This window comes from Cryptomeria japonica, chromosome 4 (assembly GCF_030272615.1).
Source record: "Cryptomeria japonica chromosome 4, Sugi_1.0, whole genome shotgun sequence".
NCBI lineage: Eukaryota > Viridiplantae > Streptophyta > Pinopsida > Cupressales > Cupressaceae > Cryptomeria > Cryptomeria japonica.
This window is the reverse complement of record NC_081408.1, coordinates 558038500-558062453: the sequence shown is the minus strand read 5'-3', so window position 1 is coordinate 558062453 and position 23954 is coordinate 558038500. Positions and strand designations below refer to the sequence as shown.

The window sequence follows — 23954 nt, the reverse complement described above, 5'->3', positions numbered from 1 at the left end:
TATTTTGACATCGTCAATTCGATTTCATTCTGGACATCATCTCGATGATAGAATTAGGGTTTTGTCCTCTTGTCAATCTTGTCATCTTGCGATCGATTCGCCATCTCGATCCTTGTCAATCTCGTCAATTTTGCGATCGATTTGTCATCGATTGTTGTCCTTTTCAATCATGTCAATTTGGATCGATTAGTCATTGTTCCTCGTCAGTTGGCACCTATCAATTTGGTCAATTTGTCAACCAATCTCAATTGTTTATCAATCAAATCATTTATCAAGTCAGAATTATTGACCTTATATCAATTATCTTTTGTCAAGACTTAATTGTCGTCCTTGCATTTCTAATTCATCTTCTAAGGTTTTATGATTTATTCATTTAATCTTGTTTGTCATTTTCCCTCTAGGTTAAATTATTTATTTGTTTATCCTAAGTCTTCTTGTCACAATTAAATATTTATTTAATTGGCTAATTAATTCCTCTCTTTTTGTAAATTAATTAATGAATAAAAAATTATTAATTAATTTACCTAATTTTCATCAATTTTTAATTTCCTAATTTCCAATTCATCTAATTTTCTATTTTCTCCTATTTTTCTAATATTTCCCCTAATTTCATGGGAATGACGTCAATCTTGTCATAATTTGTCATAATTTGTCAATCAATCAATTTTGCATAGCAACCTTGTCAATTTTGTCATAATTTGTCAATCAATCAATTTTGCATAGAAAGTGTCAATTTTGTCATAATTTGTCATATTTGTCATTCTTGATTTGAAATTTCCTTTCAAATCTCTTCATGCTAATCTTGTCCTCTCTCCAATTTGTCTATAAATTGGATGAATTTCTTCAATCAGGGCCCCCGATCAATCAATCTCGCTTCTAGTATCCTTATGTTGTCTTGTCAATCTTGCTTTCATCTCATGCTTATGCACTTGTAGGTGAGATCCACAAACAAAGCAATTTGAAGGAGAAAGAAGGACAATGGAGAATCATGAAGAAGATATTCGCATGTGGGATGGTTTGCATTTGATTTGAATGTCTTATTTACATATCTCTATTGAATGTTTTTAGGATTGTTATCATTGCAATTTAGTTTTCGTGATTGAGCTAGTCTAATTTGCTACTTGCTTTGATGATTGAGCTAGTCTAATTTGTATATTGGATTTTGCATCCTCTGATATGCACGCACCATCATTTGACGATAATGCATGGAAGGTTATTTATAGTTACAAAAGATTATTTCTCCTATGCATTTTGTGGTGTCTAATCGCAAAGGCAAAGTCTTAACAAAGCATGTAGTATATGCCCAAAGAATTATTCAAAACCAAATCTCTCTCCACACCTTTGCGTCAAAAGAAGACATCAAAGTAGAAATTATTGAAATGAAACATACAAATAAATCATTAAAATCTATTCAAAACTAACTTGGAACCAAATATAACAAATACTACAACTCAATAAGTAAGCCCCTTGCACCACCTCTAACCAACCCTTCTCATATCAACCAATGTTCACTTCAAAATTAATAACCAAATCTATAACTTAGACAAAAATAAAACAAACCAATCAAATACAAAACCTCAATTCTTCAACCCAAATTCTTTGATAAAGAACGAAAGCCAACATTAAAAGTCAGGACCCACCCTCATTATAAACAAGCTAAAAGGCTTAAAGAGAACATACCATAAATGTGTAGACACCTAAAAATGGTCAACGCTTGCGGAGTCATACTTTAACATTTGCGCATTGCCTCATTTTAGGTTTTTGCGTCGCATTAACATTTTCTCCTATGTCACGCACTTGGTCTTTATCATTTGTGAGCATCGAGTCTTTCTTCTGCATTCTTCATTTATCTCGCTCTCGAATTTGGTCTTGTCGACAACAATCTCCAGTCATGATTTTAATCGATCTTATCTTATTGCATCAATGTGCATGCTCATTTGTCATTATTTTGGACATCGTCAATCCTAATTAGGGTTTTGTCCTCCTGTCAATCTTGCGATCGATTTGTCATCGATCGTTGTCCTCTTATCAATCTTGTCATCTGGCGATCGATTTATCATCAATCCTTATCATTTTCAATCTTGTCGTTTAACGATCGATTTGTCATCAGTCGTTGTCATGTTCGATCTTGTCATTTTGCGATCGATTTGTCATCAATCGTGGTCATTTTCAATATTGTCATTTTGCAATCTATTTTGTCATCAATCATCGTTCTTTTCAATCATGTCAATTTGGATCAATTAGTCATTGTTCCTCGTCAATTGGCGCATTTTATCAATTAAATCATTTATCACATTGGTCCTTTGTTAATCAAAATCATGATCGAGTCAATTATCTTTCATCAAGGCCTAATTCATCTTCTAAGGTTTCGTGATTTAATCATTTAACCTTGTTTGTCATTTCTCCCTTTAGGATTAATAAATTATTTATTTATCCTAAGTTTTCTTGTCACAATTAAATGGTCATTTAATTGGCTAATTATTCCTCTTTGTGAATTAATTAATAAATGACAAATTATTAATTAATTTACCTAATTTCTAATTTTCATCAATTTCTTAATTCTCTAATTTCCTAATTTTCTAATTCCTAATTTCAATTTCCTCCTATTTCTCTCCTAAATTCATGGAAATGACAAAGAAATTTGTCATAACTTGTCATAATTGACAATCAATCAATTTTTGACATAGAAGTTTGTCATAATTTGTCATAAATCATCAATCAACAAATTTTGCATAGAAAGTGCATAATTTGTCATAATTTGTCATAATTGACATAATTGATTTGCAATTTCCATTTGAATTGAATCATGCTAATTTGATCCATCTCTCCAATTTGTCTATAAATTGGATGAATTTCTTCAATCAATCCCCTAATCAAATTATCGAATTTCTAATCAATCACGCTTCGAGTACTTTTGAGCAATTTTCTTACCTACTTGCTTTCAATCATGTATGTGCACTTGTAGGTGAGATCCACAACCAAACTATTTGAAGAGGAAAGAAGAACAATGGAGCCACATGAAGGAAGCATTCAGATCTGCATATTGTTTGCATAGTATTTACTTTTGAATGTTTTATCTTTATGTCTTTATTGGATGTAATTAGGATAGATCATTACAATGAGCTTTCATGATTGAGCTAGATTAGTATGTTTATATTGTTTGTGATGATTTCCTATTTCCTAAGCTACAAAATGTATTGATGCATAGTCAAAAGAAACACTCAATCAAAGCTACCCTCTAGATCAACCACAAACAAAAACTGCCCAAAAATAACAAAGAATGTCTTAATGTGTTGAGAGCCCTATCAATCAACTAATTTTCCCAAAAAGGTAAAAGTGTTCAATTCTAGGCAAGGTCTCAATAACCCCTAAAACAAATCACAATCAGCAATCAGCAAGGTCACAATAGCTTGACACACAAAGAACTACTCATAATAACAAATTGCTTACGCTTTGGCTCCACATGAAAAGGGCAAAGGTCTCAATAACCCCTAAAACAAATCACAACCAGCAATCAGCAAGGTCACAATAGCTTGACACACAAAGAACTACTCATAATACCAAATTGTTCACGCTTTGGCTCCACATGAAAAGAACGAAATTGAAAACATTAAATCATCAAAATCCATTCGAAACCAATCTGAAACAAGTAATCAATCAAAGATCATTTTTCACATTCCAATCAAATACTTAAGTCTTAAATGAATCAACAACCAATACTGCAAAATTCTTAAACAAATTCAAATTTTACATGAAAAACAAAAGGCCCAAACAAAATCTGAAGCATTCATTCTCCACTCCAAGTTCTCATTTCAAAAGTGAAAGAAAACACCAGAAGTTCTCAAACAAATCCTTCTTAAAGAATGCGCTAATGTGTGGACACGGATTCAAAAGAAGCACATTCTTTAGGAGTGCAACATAAAATCTCTGCCAATAATGATGCAAGACATACATTTAACAAGCTAGTACCATAATGAAATCTAAAACAATCAAATGTATATTAGTTAGATTTTTGAGATTTTTTGCAATTTAAAAGCTAAACCTGGTTTGTTGCCTCTCAAATTTAATATCTTAATTTCACAAAACGTGCTTACTGCTTCTGAAGTCTTTCCTCTAATACGAGTCAATTTTAGTTCTGTTTTCCATCTAATGCATTAACTGGATTTGTTCTAATGCAGGCATTCAGAAAACATAACCAAGAATAAAGCACAATATTTATAGTTGATGAAGTCAACCAAGTTCCTCCAATCTATTGATTTCTCAAGGAAAATTTTATGCTCTAAACAAAAAAAAATAGTGCTTATGATGCTTATTCCACAATTCAATAGATTCTAAACATGCAAAACTCTACAAGGCTTCAAACCAAATGATAACAGGAATAAGCATTTATCAGTTTTGACCGCACCTGGAATTTCACCGGAACAGTGGATGTCTGAGCTGAGATTTACAATCATAATAATCACAGTTTCCTATGTCATACAACAGAATGTAGGCATGAACAAAGCACATCGAGGTACTTGAGGTCAGATGCAAAGTAAAAGCAAATCACAATCTTAAAAAGTAACCAGCTGTGCTGTTTTATGTTGTCTCATATTCCATTTATTCAAGATTCACCTTTTTAAAGGAAGTTCGTTTGAAAAAGTTACAATGGTGTAACAATGTGGTTGCTCATCATCTTACAGATCAAATTTCACCTTGCTTAAGTGGGTCAACTTTACATGACCAAACTGCGTACAAGACTTAGAACCATGGACACTGATATACTGAATGGATGAAATTCACATGTTCTAACTTGTACAAAATATGCAAAGATGAAGATGTTCGCAAGCAACTTGTTTAAATTAAATTCTTGACTCTCAAGGAATCATGTGCAATAATAGAAACGTAGATGTTAATTATACGAAGTCCTATATCATAGAAGGCACCTATTCCTCCTCTTCTGTGCTGGCCTTTCATGATTTTCACCATCCTTGTCATTAGCACATTCATCAGCATGCTCAGTTCCAACTAACACCCTTCCTCTATTTCTTGATAACTTTCTAATAGGAGTTTCCACAGCCTTTTCAGAATCAACAACTTTATCTGAATTGGTTCTATGAGGCATCAGTTCTGCACCACCCTCTACAGCGTCCATCATCAACTGTACAGCCAAAACCTCCAAGGAATTACAAATAACATTTATTGCAACGAAAATTTAAATACATATGCCTAAGAAACAGTCCACTTTAGCATACCTTCCAATCTCTGAAATCAAACCGAAAAACAAACTGACTGTAAGCCACTTCCCCAGTTTGAATTTCTTTGGATGTGGGTGCATTTTTAGGCTCTGGTCAGAGAACGGATAAAATTAGGTGGCCCAAATATGAATTCAAAATTGTAAAAGACTGAACTAGAATTGCACAAGAAACATAAGAAATGAGTGTGGAAAATCACCAACAAAATGGTTGCCTTTGTCGTCCAATTTTATTTCAACTCTGCCATCTTTAACTAGAAATGAAAGTGCAAATATATTTTCAACAGTTTGTGAAAATGATACTCTGTTCAAAACCAAGCGTTCCAATCTAGCACTCTTTTGCTTTCGCAATATGTTGAACATTGTTGTCATATTCGTGTCTGTTTCTGATTTTTCTTCCTCAGACTCTTTTACCTGTAAAACACAGAATTCAGTTGTAAGAGAAAAATTCAAAGCCCTTGAACAAGACAAGAAATGTTATCTTGAACAAAACTACATGCCTACTCATGGAACATTAAGGAAAAGATACACTTAGGCACCAAAAAGCATACTGCTTCAGGTCGAGTCCTCTCGGTAGGCTTAGTATGCTTTCTTTGTACAACTGCTCTCCTCTGCTTAGGTTCACTATCCATAGGACCAAGCCTGTAAGAAGGATATAAATGATTGTCTTACCAAACTAAAATTTATAACTTAAACATAGCAAATGCCTTAATATATTTCTCATGGGACTCACATGGTACAAGCACCCGATGCATCACGAAAAGCAGATGATGCTAAACACCCAAGTTTTTCCCAAGGTATAAGAATATGATCGTTTCTCTCCAGAGCCTCGCCATCATGGGTTTGGCCAGCATAATTCGTCAGAAGAGAACTAATAAAATCAACTGGAGTTACACCATCACTATTTTGTGACCTCTTGACAGTTGCAAAGAGCGTCGCTGTGATATCAAAGAGAGTCTCAGCATCTGCCACTTGTTCACGAGGCTTCTGCACTGAAAACAAAAAATTGTTTGATAAAAAGAAAAACTCACAGTGATAAAAGAATAGCAAAGACCAAAAAGAACACTTTCTTGACTCCTATATTTGAAAAACACAGGTTAGCAATTCACATGACAAAAAGCACAACAAAATAAAGGCATTAAATATGAAAGTATATGAATGTAGACCAGTAAAACTCACCAAGATTATGCAAGCTTTCAACCTTGTTAAATATAGAGTCAAATTTGCTTGAATCTGTTTTCAATATGTCTTCTTTCTGTTCTGGATAAAATGAGAATTTGCCGATCGGTTCTTAAATTAAAAATAAGCAATATTCATTTTTTTTAATATCAATAGAAAATCATCAGAAAATTCTTTCGCTCAAAGCAAACCATACCAGCAATTGAAGTTTTGAGGGCATGATAATGAGATCTTAATATACGTCGCTGTACAGTAGTCTGACTTTGACCATTGAATCCCAGTTTTTCTTGTCCTTCCATAGAAGGGTTGATGCGTTCCTTTTGCAATACTCTTCCCCCCTGAGAGGAATTTTCTTGTGTCTCATTTGTTGTAACCCCAGCACCACGCTTTCTGGCCATCCCTTCAATATCAACTGGTCCAACTTGCAAGTTTCCACAAATTTGATTTAGAAGAATGAAACTTAATACTATATCTTGAAATTGAGGAGAATTTGCTTTTGTCTAAGAAAAAACAAAGAATTTGAGGAGAGTTCCTGCAATTGCAAATAAAACTTCTGTCTTCCTATTTCTTAAGATTAAGTTATCCTACCAACAAAATACTAGATTCCAAAGCAAAGATGTAATATGACCAATCGAAAGACAATATATTTAAAAATAAAGATTTAGAAGTACGAATAAACCAATCCACCTTGACCTATTCATTTCCACAGGTTTTATTGCCAAGGGACATCTAAAAGTAGAATTCAAGGTTGCAAATAATTCATGCACACACAACCATATGACAGATTCAAGCTCACCACCACATTTTCTTTACTGATTGCTATTTGAAATCAAATGGATTGTGCCCAAGCGTTAAATTAATAGTGTTTTTAACTTGATCAAAATATTGATTGGAGAAATAAGCAACACAAGAGGGAGGAAAGAGGAAAGGAAGGAGGTTTTGAACAATTTATGCGCACACCATGCAACCATATGACAGATTCAAGCCGCCCACCACATTTTCGTTGATGAATACTATTTGAAAATCAAATGGGTTGTGCCAAAGTGTGCCATCAATAGTTTTTTTTATGATATCACAACATTTTGCTTAATGAAAATATACCATAACATGTGCTTCATATTAAGATGGCCAACACTGCTTCCTTAGTAGTTAGTTCGAACTTTACTCATGAATATTTAGTCAGTAAAGAATATCAACCATCTTACACTGCTTCCTTGAACTTTACTAGCTTTTTGTCATATAAATAAAATCTAATAGTCAAACCACACACAGGCATATATGTTGCTTTCAGACATGTCAACCAATTTATGCGACAAACCTTCAAATTTTACTTCTAAGTTTTGAGTTGATCTATGGCGTTTTCTTCTCCTTTTAATGGTTTTTTTAGCTTCACTATATTATTGGGATTGCTAGAATTGCAGTAGGTTGGAGTGCTCATTACCACTCCAAATATGAAGAAATGACAGTTGTAGCTCCACAAATTAGATTAGAAAATGTAAGTATGTGATTATATTTGACTATCAAAAGCAATGTTTAAATGGTGCATATATTTAGATGAGGAATCTATTATTGAAGTTTTTCTAAAGCCTTGAAGACTGCATTTTCTGTTGTCAAACTCATTAACAAAGAGTGATGGTTAAGTAAAAAGATAACTAGTTATGTTTCAGTTTGATTTCAGCTGGCATACTAATAGATGGGATTGATCTATGAGTTCTCTGGGCATGATTGATAATTTTTTGCATTATGAAAGTGGCATTTCCTGCTGACCATGACTTAAATTGTATTCAGCAGCATAATGAATGTATGCCAACTTTGGCTATGTCAGTTCTTATTTACTGAATAGTTTGTCTGATATATGAAACAAGATAACCATTGACTGTGACTTCGACTATGAAGATGAGACTACAAGAAGGGGTATGTATTTTGTAGATTTTGTGATCATGATTGATCATTGGTCTATTACTTGTCAGACTTACAATTTGGTGGGGGTTTGGGGGGATCTAGGGGAAGCACACACAAACCTTCATAACCACATAGTCCTTCATGGCACGCACCATTTTCATAGCTTTTTTTGTAAATATTATATGGGTGTGTCATAAACCAAACAGACATTGAAAGGTTGTAAGTTTTTTTTAGAAGTAACTAAAATGTGCTTGGGTGTGTTACAGAACATACCCAGGCATACCCTATAAATTTGTTGACATCCCAAATATATTTCAAAATTTTGAAAAAAAAAAAGAAAAGAGATAGTATGGGGACATTTCAAATCCGTCCCTACATTCCTGAAGTGTCTCCTACAGAGGACGAAGTCATTTTAGGCAAGGAATGCATCCCCAAGGATGTGTGGGTTAGGTTTAGAACTAAAGAACCAAGGGCAACACCATACTTTCATCAATAGCATCTCAGCCTCTCTGCTTAACTATGACAAGTGGGTTGAAAGTGCACAAAATATAAGCTCAACCCACTAAGGCCATTCAAGAAAAGTCTCCAATTCTAACTATATGCAAACTAATTATTGTTATACAAGATCTAGCTATTGTTGTATAAAACAGTTAATGGCTCCCACGAAATTGTTTTAGCTATTGTTGTATAAAACCTAAGTCACCAGGTTCGAATTTGAATTCGAAGTTCAACAACTTTGAAATTCGAATGAAGTTCGACAAGGAAAAAATTCAAAATGTATAAAATTCGAATTAAATTCGACATTAAATTCGGCTTATATAATTTTTTATATATAAATAATATATCCAATAAACTATTAAATTAGTTTAACTATTATTTTTTAAAGAAGAAGATGCTAAATTTAAATTTATTATAGTTAAATATTAATTTCTTATAAAAATTTAACATAAATAATATTATTGACATCTAAGTCTTTTTAAATTAAAAATAGAAGTTCTGAGAACATATCTTTTAAATGTTAATAGAATTAAAACAACAAAAGAAAAGCGTAAAGGAAAAAGTACTTTAAATGAACATAAAAACCTAAATAAAAACTTAAACAATGAAATTCTATTCACGCGACTTGTGATGACATCAAACTTGTTGGGTCACGCCAAGCTTGAAGGGCGGGTTTTTCGCATCGGAATTGTTGGGCATCAAGTTTTTAGCGTCGAACTTGCAAGGCGTTGCTTGGTCGTGTTGGGTGTTGAACTTGCAGGGTGTCACCTCCGTTCAGATTTGCAGGGCGTTGCTTGGTCGTGTTGGACACCTTTGTTTGTGCTTGTAGCTTCTCCAACACTAGACGTTTGTGAATAAATAGACCCGTGAAGGAAGCTTACGGTTTCAAATACATTTTTTATTAAAAAACCTAACCCATCTACTGTAGGAATTTAATGCGAACTTAAATGAACTTTTTAGGGTTTTTTAAAGTTCGTTGAATTTCAAATCTCGTGGATCAAATTCGCCGAATGCGATGACTTAGTATAAAACAAGTGTCTAAGATCTAGCAGTGGATGAAGTAAAAGAAGGGCAAAAAAACTACAAATTGAACTCAAGAAAGAATAGTGGATAGGGGAATATTATCTCCGGATATGTCTCATTTGTTGGACCACTTAGTGGAAACTGACAAAGTTGTGTAATTTTTTCTCTGTTGGACGTGTGGCCCTTCTTGCTTTGTATCTCTTTCTTTGATCTAATAAATTTTTACCCCTCTTTTAGTTAAACAATATTTTGGGTCATCGGTATCATCAAAATGCATAAAGGTCGATTGCCAATGAAACCATAACTGTTTAAACATAACTTATTCTACTCGTCAGAGATTATTTAATTGAAACATAAGTTTAGGAAATAAAGTCCATAGAAATCATAAGCAGATTAACAAGAGAAAAAATACTGTCTAGAGGTGCTAAACTTACCTTATTCTCAATAAATCCAGCAACCATAAAATCAAAGTGTAGAGAAATTTCTCGTGTAACATACATATAGAACTCAAAATAGATAGAGTTCCAAATGCAAACATAATTTAGGGCTTGAAGGCAATGTTCAAATGAAATACATCAGGGACCTATTGGACTGCAGGTTGTAATCAATGATAAAAAGCAGTTATTGTCCAATGGCTTGTACATGTATTATATCTCAAGGTCAAAGGAAAATCCTGTGGCAGCAAAGTATAATGGCACGAGATTGCATGCCAAGACATACCCTTCAGATGAAAAAACTTGCACAGTCACTCTGCTATACACACTTTACTTGACAAAGTAATAATCAGAACAACTGCTTGTGGATTAGATTGTGTTAGTTTTTGCATTTAACACAATCTAATCCAGAGGCAATTGTTCCAATTTCATGGATTTTGGAAAATGATGTCTTTGAAGTAATAATCATAATGCCTATTTAAACTTTGAATTCTTAAAAAAACTAGCATAGTATCCTAATTGTATTAGAACAAGATACAACAGCAAAGAAGTTAACATTGATATTATTTCTTATCATTTCTGTCTTCATAATCCCACAAAAGCTTAAATGGAAACCTATCATGCTGATACAATAGGTTTAGATGTCATCCAATCATTCTTCGACAAAATATGGAAATACCTCAGTTAAAATTACAAAACTCTTCTAAAGGCAGGTTATAAAAGCCTGAAATAGAATTTTCCCGTAACATCTACAACCAATTTAAAACTGAAAAACATAAAACGCAGGATTCCCAGAACAATAAGAATTTTGGCAATAAATGTCATTTAGTGCCATGAAAACCTGATGGCTAAAGGGCACAATCTGAGTATAAAACACAAACAAGTAGAAATCAGTAGAAAAAATCATTCAAATTCACAAGAATTAAACAACAGCAAATACAATAGAAATGGAAATGGAAAAATCAATCCATATGCCAAATAAGATAAATAATCCATGAGTCAAATGGATGAGACAAGAGATAAATATCATAGCTTTCATAGCAAATGCCCATCCTCAACTCCGTAGGAGACATCTTACATGTTGATATATGTAAATGTTTTAAGCATTTGAATCAAATAAAACCATAGTTGAAAAATTCACAGAACCAAAAATCATAGTGAGTTACTCATTTAAAAAAACTCGCTAGCAATTTTTTGAAAAACTCATGGTAAGTTTTGCACAAAACTCGCTAATAATTCTAAGGCTTTTCACAAAAAACTTTCCTAAATCAGTATATCTTTAGTTTTTTCACCTAAATTCATAATGTAAAAAAATTTATATGATTTTTGACACATTTTTGTAAATAAAAAAGCAAGGGACAACTAATTTTGCTGCATGCTCCTTGAAGGTTTGTGTGGTTTCAAAGCCTTAAATTGGGCTTGGTGGCAAGAGCTCTGCCCCTCTAGCTTGCCCTGAGTTGCAATAGGGAACGTGCTAGGGGCGCTACCCCAGAACCCTATGAGGGTCGCTACCACTCAACCCTGCTGAGAGCATTGCTCCCAAACCCCCCCAAGGAGCACTCCCCCTTGACCCCATTAGGAGCGTTGCCCCCAAACCCCCATGAGGGGAATTGCTCCTCAACCTTCCTGTTGGGGATGTTGCCTCAAAACCCCCATGAGGGGCACTACCCCCCAATCCCATTGGGTCTATGATATGTATATAACTCTAATTTTGTTTTATATATGATGGAAATTGATAATATATTTTGCAAATTTAGTAATACATGCTTTTTGAGAATATTTTTTTAAAAAATATGTTCAATAAAATTGTCAAGTTTTTTCTTGAGTTATTGTGGAGTCCCAAGTTTTTAACAATTTTATGCCTGCCGAGTAATTGCTGAGTCCAAGTTATTTCACTATGAAATAAACTACCATATCCAATTCTAGGTGTGCATACCCTAACTGTCAAGGCAAAATACAAGTCCTAGGTGATTTTAACTAAAGAGATACCTCTCAGGCATGGCATCTATGCCTAAAGATCCCCTACAGTTATTGTAAGGGAAATTTAACAAGAAAAAAGAACACAGAAAAACACACTACAATGCCAAATAATTTGATGATTTAAGAGTTATGAGCTCTAACACCAAAAGTAACAAATCACAGAAAATTAAAACCACACACCAGAGGCAAATCTTTATGGGTTGCTGATAAACAACTGAATATGAGCTCACACAAATAATGAAATGATGGGCTTCATGAACTCCTCCTCCTCTAAATAACAAATATGCAGTACAAAGCAGCCATTCTTATGAGGCTGCTTCCCCTAACACACCAAACAGAGTTCTAGTTATTCAAAGGTGGCAACTGCTGCTAGCTCTGCTTGTTTTATAATAAAAAAGGCAACTGCTTCAAATAAGCAATTGAACTTGGATATACAGTATGCTAATAAATGTGGTTTGGCATTTCCTGCGCCTCAAAAGCTAAACCAATTCAGACCAGATAGTTTTCAAAATACAAATATAGTAAAACGCTTTCAGACACTAGCTTTCGGTGAGGCCCAGCAGTGTCCATGTAACAAACAGAATTTTCCCAATGGTTTGTGTCCGTCTCAGGGCTCAAAATTCTTTTCATTTAGGGTAAATCTCATGATAAATACAGGCAGGCTTGCGCCTCAGAGGTAAAGAACCAAAGAACGTGGATTCTTAGCATCCTTCAGTTACCATCTTTTGCATATTTCCTGGCAAATTAAAAAATCACAAAATATCCTCTAGTTCAGCTTTCTGTTGGAGATCCAATCCACATGTTGCTTAAGTCCAAACATATGACTCGGTAGTAAAGCACCCAACAGTAACACATGGAATTCCTAAGTTCAAGTCTTAGGCACTCAATGACTTACAACAGATTCCTTCAGGGCCCCCTCCAGACACTGTAGAAAGGACCTTAAAACTAGTAAACCCAACTCCGACATGCTCTTGCATTGAACCTACCGTCCTTGCTGCGGTAAAGATGAATTATTAGAAAAGGCCAAACATGCTTAGCTTTATGCGATAGTTAATTCCATGTACCCAGAACCAGAATTCTAATCCAGTGCACTCAAACAAATTCAATACATGACCCTCTAGATAAAGCTATCTTTATTTTATTTCTTCTCTTCCAAACCCTTGGAAGGGCATACCTCAAGTCTAAATCTAAAAATATGTTTTCATTATAACACTTGAAATTAAATAATATCTGAAAAAAAACCGACCTAGGTTCAAATGCCTTCACATATAAGGCTAAATAGGTTCGAGCTTATCCCCCGCGCGCCATTAAACGCTGACCATGAAATCCACCATGATTTACAAATAGAACCTAAGCGTATACCTAATAAGATGCCTTAAACAATAAAGTGTTCCCAGAAAACAGATGAATCCATCCGGGGAGAAAAAGAAAATTTAAGCACATAGATCACAAGAAATTCATTTCAGCGCCCTAGCAATCCAATTTTCCAAACATCTCCAGACTCACAAATCGCTCAAGATTACTTCAAAACTAGTAAAGAATCCTGAGAAAAAATTATTTCAAAATTACTCACCGGAGGCGTAGAAGGGCGAATGAGTTCCTGAATGTAGTATTGAGCCCGACGTAAGCGTGGCGCATACAGTGAAGCCGGAATTTCAAAATAAGGAAAAGTAAAAACAGATATTTTATAGTGCCTAGGTACTTCGCTTTGTTTGTATCGGATTTTGCTTTTTTATTTTTTTAATCCTATTTTGCCGCTTCGTCAGATTTTGAATTTTAACGGGATTTGACTTGCCCGTTTATATTGGACTAAGAATATTCCTTTTCAATTAAAGAAATGATTTTTTTATAGTAAAAAAAAGGTACTCCGGAATTTGAATTTTAACAGCTACATCGAGTGGGCGGCGGATAATGGTTAGCCTAAAATTTATATTTGAATTTTAAATTTGCTTTTTATTAATTTATAAAGAATGATAATTTGTAATTATATTTTTATTTTTTTTCTATTTTTTGAGTGTGATTCAAAACATTGATAGAAAAAAACAATACTAAAATACAATATAGATTGTGAAAATTTGATATCATTAATGTGAAATAGGTGTTAAACCTAAATTAGTCTTTCTCTTTCTTCTTATATCATTCAATCTCTCTATTTCTCTATTTTTTATCCACCTTGTCTATTGTTCTCTCTCCTCCTCTCTAGAGGAGAGAATCTAATTGTTGAGCATGTTCAAATAGTTGTTATAGCACTAGTAGTTATGACTTAAAATTTGTTAGTGGTGTTCATGAGGAGGCCTATTTTCCTCATCTCTATTATTTTCACTCTCCCATTCTAGGGGATTTAGACCTAATAGTTGACCATGCTCTAATAGTTTTTATAGCATTTATTGATTTAGTATCCAATATTTTTAATAATATAGCATTAGTAGTTGTGACTTTAAAATTGTTAGTGTTAATCATGAGTGCTAATAGGGGAGAGGACCCAGTAGTTGTGCACCTTAATTTCACGCTTCTCAAAATCCTACGTGGAAATTTCAAATCACTCTCATTTTTTTACAGCAACTTACTTGGCAAGTTCCTTGCTTATAACTAAGGTTTCAGAGCCACATCATCAAATATGGTGTCACATCAACGTACTTTTTGCCAAGGTGTCCTAAACAGCGCCAAAAAAAAGTGAAACCAATAGTCATGCAAAAGAGGCCCCTATACTTGTGCAGCTGATGTGGCATCACATGATTGATTGTTTTGTACAACTAATGATACATTTCATTCAATTATGGGTAGTCATCATAGCAATAACAACTTTAAAGTTGCAACTATTGGTACAATGTTGTCAAAAAAAATGGACATTAAATCAACATATGGGTATTAAATCAACAACTACTATCACAACAATTGGAATGTGTTCAACTACTATGTCCTATCCCCTAGTTGAAGGAAGTGTATTCTTTAGATCTAAAAATTAGCAAATCATGTGATGTCACATCGGTGCATCAATAAAACATAACTTAATGCACAACTACCGGTGCTATATTTTAACCAAAATGCATTTAATGAAAGCATGTGATATTATCTTAATAATAAAAATTTATTAGATATCATATGTCATATGAAACAATTGTTCTTATGTTTTAAGTAAAGATTAATATATTTTGTTTTTGTTGGGAAGAAATTATGATTACTTTCTCTTGTTAAAGTGATGGGATTCAATGGTTATAATTAAAGATTTTTTTTAATAATATTAATTTGTCAAATTTGTCAAATTGTATTGATAAAATAACTTTATTGTTATTTAGTTGTATAAAGCATATTTAGTCTTTAATTTTGTATAAATTAATTTTAATGATATTAGTTTACTTTTTAATATTTGATATGGTGTGAATTAAATTAAATATATAAATACCTATTTATAAAATTTATCATACCTTATTGAAGAGATATTTTGAGAATCCAATTGTTAAGGCATTTCCACATCAAAGAAGTTTCCACTTTGATTGTCTATGTGTTTTAGGCTTCCTAGCGACAAGACACAAATTAAGACATGAAATCATATTTTTTGTTAATGCTCAACATTATATTGTGTATGGTTGACAAAAAAACAACATGGGACCTACTTATTCGAGGAACTCAAAGGATATGCTATGGTTGAAGGATTTGATAGAGGAAACTTTCTTTTCAATTGGGTTGTTTAACTTGGGAGAAAATCTCCACATTATCTAGTGGTTTAATTTGCAAAGTCTTCTAGTGGAATGTCCCTCAACATTAAAATATCAAATCTAAAAACTTAGTTTTATCATTCAATTACAAATCACATCAATATTCATGAAATAATGGATGCAAAACAATAAAATTAAAATTCTAAGTGCTCCAAAACACCACAAATTGAAAATTATCATTAATTATATAATTTGTTACAAAGATATAGGGTTATTAGATATTTTCCATATACAACAATGCTGCCTATTAATGGGCCTAAAAGGGTTCATCCTTTTGACGGTGAAGTAAGGATAACAAATTGGATACCTCCAGATCGAGATTGGATCAAGGTGAACTTTGATGGTGGTGCAAAGGGGAACCTGAGACCAACTGATGCAGGTTGTGTGGTGTCACGAACCCTATTTTTCCATAATTATTTAATTAGAAAAATAATGTTTATGTTTCGCAAATGAAATGGAAATGAAATGAAATTGGAATTGTCAATGAAATAATATAGGAGATCGAATGCACTAAAATGATTTATATACAATTGAATGATCATGAATAATTTTTATTGCAAAATTGGGATCGTCATTTCTAATGAGCAACTGAGTGCAAGTTAATGCAGGAACTGGTGAACGCTGATGAAGGCGAGAACATGGTTCGGGTAGAGTTGTCTTAGCTCTTGTATTTCGTTAGAATAGATGGAATCTCTCACACACCATAGCAGAAAAGTTTGTTTGTGCATTTGTGATTTCATCGATGCATGATTTAAGCGGTGATTGAATTAAATCCAAGTTGCATGAGTGAATGTGAAATATTATGTCTTATTTTAAAGTAAGATTGTTTTGTTAATGGGTTAGATATGAATATTGATTGTAGGTTTATACGCTCTTTATGTTCAGATATGTATAAATGTATGAAATATTGTACTTATGAGTTTACTTTTGCAAATTGGATAATAGTATAATATATATATGTATATGAGAAATCGATTCAATCATATACATATATATCTATATAATTATTATATAAATATCCAATTATCATGAAATTCGATTACTTCATGAATTTTGTTTTATCTATACATAATCATTTGAGATTAAATATGTATGTATTATATATGTATCAGAGTTATAATAACAATGGACTTATAAATACATATCTAAGTATCGAATATGTAAATAGATTTGCGGAATTAAATTATTTTAACATTTAATATATATATATAAATAAAAAGTCATTATTTATTTATATATAAATATAAATTAAATTAAAAATATAACATATATTATAAAGTCATGTATATTATTATTTATAATATTTGAAAAGGTGGCGAGTTATAAGCTCGACAGTTATTGAATTAGTGGTCAAGCTGATAGAGAAGCCGATGTAAATTGTTGACTTGTCGCCCCACGACTCACGGTAAGCGATAAAGTTGACTTGGCATATACCCCCCCCCGGTGAATGGCAGAGAAGTCGGTTTAACCAGTCGACCTGGCATTCCATGACTGCAGTGAACAGCATGTCGATGGTCTATGGACAGGGAGAGATGTGGCAACAAAGGCATTTAACCCCATGAGGTAGGTAGATCTACAGTTATATTGTGCTCTGTTGTTAATTTAAAACCAGCTAAGTCAGGAAAGATAGGTAAACGTGGAAAGGAGGTAAACAATCATGTCAGATGTTTAAAACTATAAAAGCAAGCCTAGTCGACATGTATGCAAACCATTGGAGTTCTAAGTCATTTAGAACTAAAGAACCTTAAATGATTATCAGTGGTGTCGATGTTATGGCTAAGTTAAAGCCAAGATTATAACAACCAATGTAGGATAAGAATAGTATAAATAGTAGTGAAGGCTCAATAGAAGAGATAACTAGAACGATAAGAGAGGAATGAATAGAGAGGTAAGAATAGAGATGGAAGGGGAAGATAGATGCAACGAAGGATTAGAGAATGGAATGTAGAGGAGAAAAGTAGTGGAGATTTAGATGTGTGTACAACAGAGTCGTAAAAGATCGATGATGATCATCTCCGATTTAGCGTCGAACTTAAGGGTTAGGCTCTTGAACGAGTGTTAGTTGTTTTATTATTATTTGAGAAATTCTCAGAATATAGAAAGGATAAGAACTAGGAATGGAGAGCTCATGAGATAGAAGAACGCCGAGGTGGAAAGCAATTGGAATCCAGATGTATTGCAGACAGTTTGAAGTTATCAGGGATCATAATAGACATGGATCGCGTTTCTTGAGGTAAGCTTAAACCTAGCATGATTTGTTGTAGAGATCTAAGAGATAAAGAATGATCTAGTTTTAGATTTATGCAATATTCTAATGGAAGAGTTAGAATTGCGATATGAACCATTTTTAATTGTTTTAAAATATGATCATGTAAATATAGATGCAATAATGAAATATTTTCTTAAAGATTGATGATAAACATAAGTGAAATTCATAGAAATTAGACCACCAAATCCTCTAGAAACAGAGTAAGAGGATAGAGAGAGAAACTTTGAAATTGGACCATGAAGAAGATGAAATACTAGGATTATGACTTATTAAATAGTGAAGTTTATTTTGATACCATAAAGAAAAGACTTACACTTTAAAATTAGATCCTTTCATGAAGCGAAAAGATGGTTATCAGGTGTCTCATTTGAAAAGCCATATAGATAGGCGCTTTATGAATTTTCATCATGTTAGATTGTTGTTATGGAGAATTAGTAAAATTAGTAAGTCGAGTTTTAAAATCATGAAAAGTCACATATTAGTATTAAACTAAATATGTTGTTCGAGAAAAGGGGTAAATGAACCAAGACACATGGAAAGATAGAGAGCTTAGACGATAAACTTAGAATTCTAAACCATAAGAAATGGAATGCATGTTAATGATTACGTTATTTAAATGTTTTGATAATTGAATAAAAGAATGTGTACTCATTTTATTCAATTTCTATGCAAAGATACATACATGTGTTACACCTTCTTAATATTTAATCTTGTATTTAATTTGCTTGAAAGATAGAAGCGAAAGATTGTTTTCTTTCAGATGTATATTTGTTTATCCATGAAAGATTGCTTCCTGTTAGATAGGATTGGTTTTAACGAAAGATTGATTTTTTTTATTTCTACTTGACGAAAGATTGTTTTCTTTAAACAATATATTTTTATCTTATGGGAAATGGGAAGCTAGAATTGAAAGGTGAAAGATTGTCTTCTTTAAACATTGTATTTTTATGAGAAATAGGAAGCTAGAATTGAAAGGCGAAAGATTGTCTTCTATATATATGTATTCTAGATTCATGTGAACAAAGATAGATAGGCTTGTGTTTGTGGAAAGTTACCTTCCAGGATAGGTGTCGAATGTGGATTATAGAGAGAGAGAGAGAGAGAGAGAGAGAGAGAGAGAGAGAGAGAGAGAGATTGCTTTTTCCAAACTATATTATTTGCTATGCATGGCATTATACTCGACCAAGTAATCAACTAAATAACCATTGAAATAGATGGAATTCTTTTATTTATCCACTCTACCACATCCTTGATTGATCTTGCATGTTTCTTAATGGAATTAGAAAAATGAATTGCATATATCATCTAGGCACACACTAGATTCCATCATGTCTTTCAAATTCTTTTGCTAAGCAATTTGTGCAGGGTCGGGTATTCTTGATTGCCTAAGAATTTCGGGGAAGTAAGCTTCAAGGTTGGACGGAAAAAGCGCCTAAATCTTGTTCTCGTCTTCATGCTAAAGATTGCATTGATGATAGTTTGGGTTGCAAATCAACGGACGCATCTCACCCATTACTTTGTATTGTTTTGTTATTGAACTTACGGCAACTTGAAATGCCTAAGTATTGTATAATTGAGATACTACTTATATCAATTTATTGAATGAGGAATCTTTATCTTTTATAGAAATTTCATGTTTATTACGATTTAAATGGAATGATCAAATGAAGCTATGGATGGAAAAGTGGAAAGAAATACTTGCTTATTAACTGATTTATGAGTTTATTTAAGAATAAAGAGTATTTCGGCTATTATTGAAGTTAGCACGATTTATGTCTTTATATGTGGCAAGGGACTATAAGGGAAGAACCATTACTAGTTGTAGCCAAAGACTAGGTTGGGCATCTAATAACGAAGCAAAAGTATGTGTAGCCCTCCTAGTTGTTCGTATGGCAAAAAAGTTGACAATGAAAAACCTTCACCTTGAAGGGGATTCACAAATTATTGTGAATGCAATTTTAAAAGGGCAAGTTGATAATTGAAAAATTGATAAGGTGATAATAAATGAAGGTGATGGAACAATTATGGGAGAAATGACACAATGATAGTTAGTAATGTTTGGGTAGCCTAATTGGTACTTAGAAGATAGATATGACTCTTACCTCGTGCGGCGGGACAAGGGGGGAAGATCAAAGCCAAGATGAAGATCGTATTTGGCACAGATTATATGAAGTGGAGGTAAGATGCAATCTCAACCAAGGAATTCAAATTGTTTGTGGGAAGAAAATGTGATGTTTCTGGTGTGTTTATGCAATAGAATCTTAAGGTGATAGCTTTGTTACGTGCAAAGGAGCAACTTTTTAATTACAATGGATAGTTCGTCTTCACACATCGAAGGGGTGGTTAATGGGATTTGAAGCTAAATTTATTGCTTAGCAGTAGATAGGTTGGTGGTGGCTTTTAAATTGATGTGGATGGATGAGGAATTATCATTGTGAGATAAGGCACCAAACTAGATCAATTATCATCTACATGAAAAAGGAATATTGTGCTTATTAGTAAAAAAAGGTGGCACTATGTAGGAAAATTTCTCCTCGCAAACCATCAAACCAATGGTGGCTTTTTGGGGAAGGATTTTGGAGGAGCGCCTAACCCATGTCTTCAAGATTATAGACCAAATGTTCTTGAATAGGGTGAAAATTGTTTCGGGAAATGAATACCTAAATGCTCCATACAGGTATCGAACTAATATTGATATCGCCTCCCTCTTCATGGCATGGTCTTTAGAGCTTGAGACGAGTGACATTGTTTTCTAGCTCATGCATAATTATGAGAAGGAAGATTGATGTTGGAGGTTAGCAAATCTAATTGTCATGGCTCGTCAATGTGAAGGGTTTGTGTGTCCCAGCAAGGATTGGCTACATGTTGGTGAATTTGTACCACCATTGAGGCCTTTCCTCCTTTGGAGTGTGAATGGAAACAAGGAGGTTTGATGGGCTTCTGCTCAAATTGGGCTACAAGGAATCAAGGACTTCCTCAAGTCCAAGGAAGCACGTATGGTGCGTGAGGAGGTGGCAAAATGGTTGCCAAGAGAAGAGGATCAAGAATGAGCAAAGGAGGCATCTCCTCCTCAAAGGAAACATGGCAGACCTATGGTCTCATATAGTGTGAAGTTAAGGTGACTTTTGATGGACGAAACTTCCTCGAGCATGGAGAGTCTGACCATGGAACTTGGTAGGGAGGTGGGAGCAAAGGTGAAAGAGGCTCGTGGGAAAGGAATTGCGATGCAGGAGCCGAGCACCTAAAATATTGATAAGTAGTACTTATAATTTTGATATTGTGTTTTATAAAGGGGTTCCATGCCCATTTTGCAATGCATGTTATAAAGCTTTTGGTGGTCGAGATTAGGAGGAATAGGGTTCAAGGGTAGGATGTGCATATACTATTTTGTTTAATCTTGCAAGATATAGACCATGTAAATTTTTGCTATATTAATACAAGGAATCAATTACCGATAAAAAAAAACTTCTACAACAATTTTTAAACTCCTACAACAAATCCACACCAAACAAGACAATCTTGGATTGAGTGTAAGACACTTGGAAAGCCCAAAAAAGAACCATAAACCCTCCAAACTTGCACAATATGATCTTGGCACTTCAAAAGAGGGTATTCATAGCCAAATAATAATAATCTATAGCTACTTCTACAAAAAAACTCAATAGAAATCCAAACCCAAACTTGAAATATTGAATATTGCTCTAACAAACCCTACATACTAAAACATTGAAAATTGCCAAAACTGTAAACTCCTTTCGATAAAATCTGAACAAGATTACTCATTGTAATTTATTATTATTATTTTTTAAATAGATTTAGAATCCAATCACTAAGGTATGTTCACATCAAATAAGTTTCCACTTTGGTTGTCTATTTGTTTTAGGCTTCCTAGCTACACAACACCAATTGAGTCATGAGATAATATTTTTTGTTAATGTTCAACATTATATTGTGTATGGTTGGCAACAAAAGAATCATGGAATCTACTTATTCAAGGAACTCAAAGAATATGTTATGGTTGAAGAATTTGATAGGGGAGACTTTCTTTTCATTTGGGTTGTTCAACTTGGGAGAATATCTCCACATTATCTAGTGGTTTGATTTGCAAAGTGTAATTTTCTTCAACATTAAAATATCAAATCTAAAATTAGTTTTACTATTCACTTACAAATCCCATCAATATTCATCAAACAATGGATGCAAAATAATGAAATTGAAATCCAATTTAGTCCAAAACACCACAAATTGGAAATTATTAATTATTTTAGAATTTGGTACATAAATATAAGGTTAGCAGTTATTAATCATATACAACTTTTGCAACCATTTTTAAACTCCACCCAACAAGATAATCCCACTAAGTGTAGTACACCTAGAAAGCCCAAACAAGCATGGTAAACCCTCCAAAATTACATAGTATGATCTTTGCACTTGGAAAGAGGGTATGCATAGCCAAATAGTAGTAAACTGCAACTAATTCTATAAAACACTCAATAGAAAATCCAAACCCAAACTTGAAATATTAAAACTTTCTCTAATAAACCCTACAAACTAAAACATTGAAAACCGTTTAAGCTACAAACTCCTTCTAGTAAACTCTAGATGAAATTACTCATTGCAATTTAATGCCTCCCATCCTTGTGTCACTTGAAACCTATTGACATCCCATACACAATCCTATAGCTCTAATAATTTATGAGTCATTGAAGAGATGCAAGCATTAAGCTCTGTAAAATCAATACATAAATTTCAATAATCTTCTAAATGACAAATCTTATGTTTTAAATATGAAATTGGCCCAAGAGGGGCATCCAATATTTTCATACCTTGCATGTAGGAGTCTCATTAATTAGTTGTCCAAAATAATCCCTAACAACATTCATTGACAATCAGCTCTATTGGTTATAAAAAATAATTCAATTATAGGGTTCTCTAATGTCATGTCCCCTTTTTGTTTAAAATTAAGTTTTGGCAATTATTAACTAATTTTATCCTCTCGTGAGTTAAATAGGCAAGCATAGGAAGGATAAATGATTTAATTTTTTATTACTATCCTAATACTTCCAACATCAAGAGGATGATTAAATATTAAACTAAATATCTACGAGGCTCATTTTGGGCGTTGGATTTTGAGGCTCATTTTGGGCATTGGATTTTGAGCCTTATTTGGGGGTTATTTTCCAAAAATAATATTGAATTAATTGGTATTTACAAGTGGAAAGGAATCTATTAGAACTATACAATAACTTATGTCAATTCCCATAAGCCAAAAATAGTTTAGAATCTATAGGGTGTTTGAAATTTGGGCACCCAAATCTCCAAAGAAAGATGGATACAAAAGATGTGAAATTAGTTATTTTGAATTATTAAACATTGAAAAATGTTTTTATCTCATAGTGGCAGATTTGAAAAAAACTCCTTCAATGGACAAAACCCCATTGGAGTAGGAGGCTCATGAACAAAAACCCATGACCACCAAGTGGTAAGAGGATGAAAACCCTTTGTTCATAGTGGTAATACTCATCCAAAAGTTGGAGCTGGGTTGAAGGAAGATAGAATAATTGATAGTTCGTCCATTATCAGTCTACATGTCTTTATTGGTATTGATTTCTTGTAGTTTGAATTTATGCGAGTGTGATACAAATGTACATTGTTGTTATTATGTTTGTATTAGATCAAACATTTTGAAGTTTCCATTTGGTGGTCAAACAATGATATTT

General features: G+C 33.3%; 1 protein-coding gene across 6 annotated transcripts; it reads right to left on the bottom strand.

The window, feature by feature from the left end:
* Positions 1–4553: 4553 nt before the first annotated feature.
* Positions 4554–13962, bottom strand: LOC131029451 (non-structural maintenance of chromosomes element 4 homolog A). 6 transcript variants are annotated; one of them, XM_057959945.2, is made up of 9 exons: positions 13823–13936; positions 13496–13563; positions 6609–6833; positions 6413–6493; positions 5967–6225; positions 5785–5875; positions 5434–5647; positions 5235–5326; positions 4554–5140 (listed from the first exon to the last, which is right to left on the bottom strand). In XM_057959945.2, exons 3-9 carry the CDS (start codon positions 6808–6810, stop codon positions 4913–4915), a joined length of 1167 nt encoding a protein of 388 aa, XP_057815928.1. In that variant the 5' UTR covers positions 6811–6833; positions 13496–13563; positions 13823–13936; the 3' UTR covers positions 4554–4912. The 6 variants fall into 6 exon arrangements, with proteins under 6 accessions (XP_057815928.1, XP_059075932.1, XP_057815926.1 ...); XM_059219949.1 differs by having other exon boundaries at positions 6609–6824; positions 13496–13599; positions 13823–13935; XM_057959943.2 differs by having other exon boundaries at positions 6609–6824; positions 13823–13935.
* Positions 13963–23954: the final 9992 nt, after the last annotated feature.

What these genes read in the sequence shown, in the direction of transcription:
- LOC131029451 (XM_057959944.2), bottom strand. Translation starts at nt 6,810, where the DNA reads ATGGCCAGAAAGCGTGGTGCTGGGGTTACAACAAATGAGACACAAGAA. An exon ending in TGAAAGCTTGCATAATCTTG is followed by an intron (nt 6,226 to 6,412) that starts GTGAGTTTTACT and finishes TTTTGTTTTCAG; the next exon opens with TGCAGAAGCCTCGTGAACAA. An exon ending in CAAAGGCAACCATTTTGTTG is followed by an intron (nt 5,327 to 5,433) that starts GTGATTTTCCAC and finishes TTCTCTGACCAG; the next exon opens with AGCCTAAAAATGCACCCACA.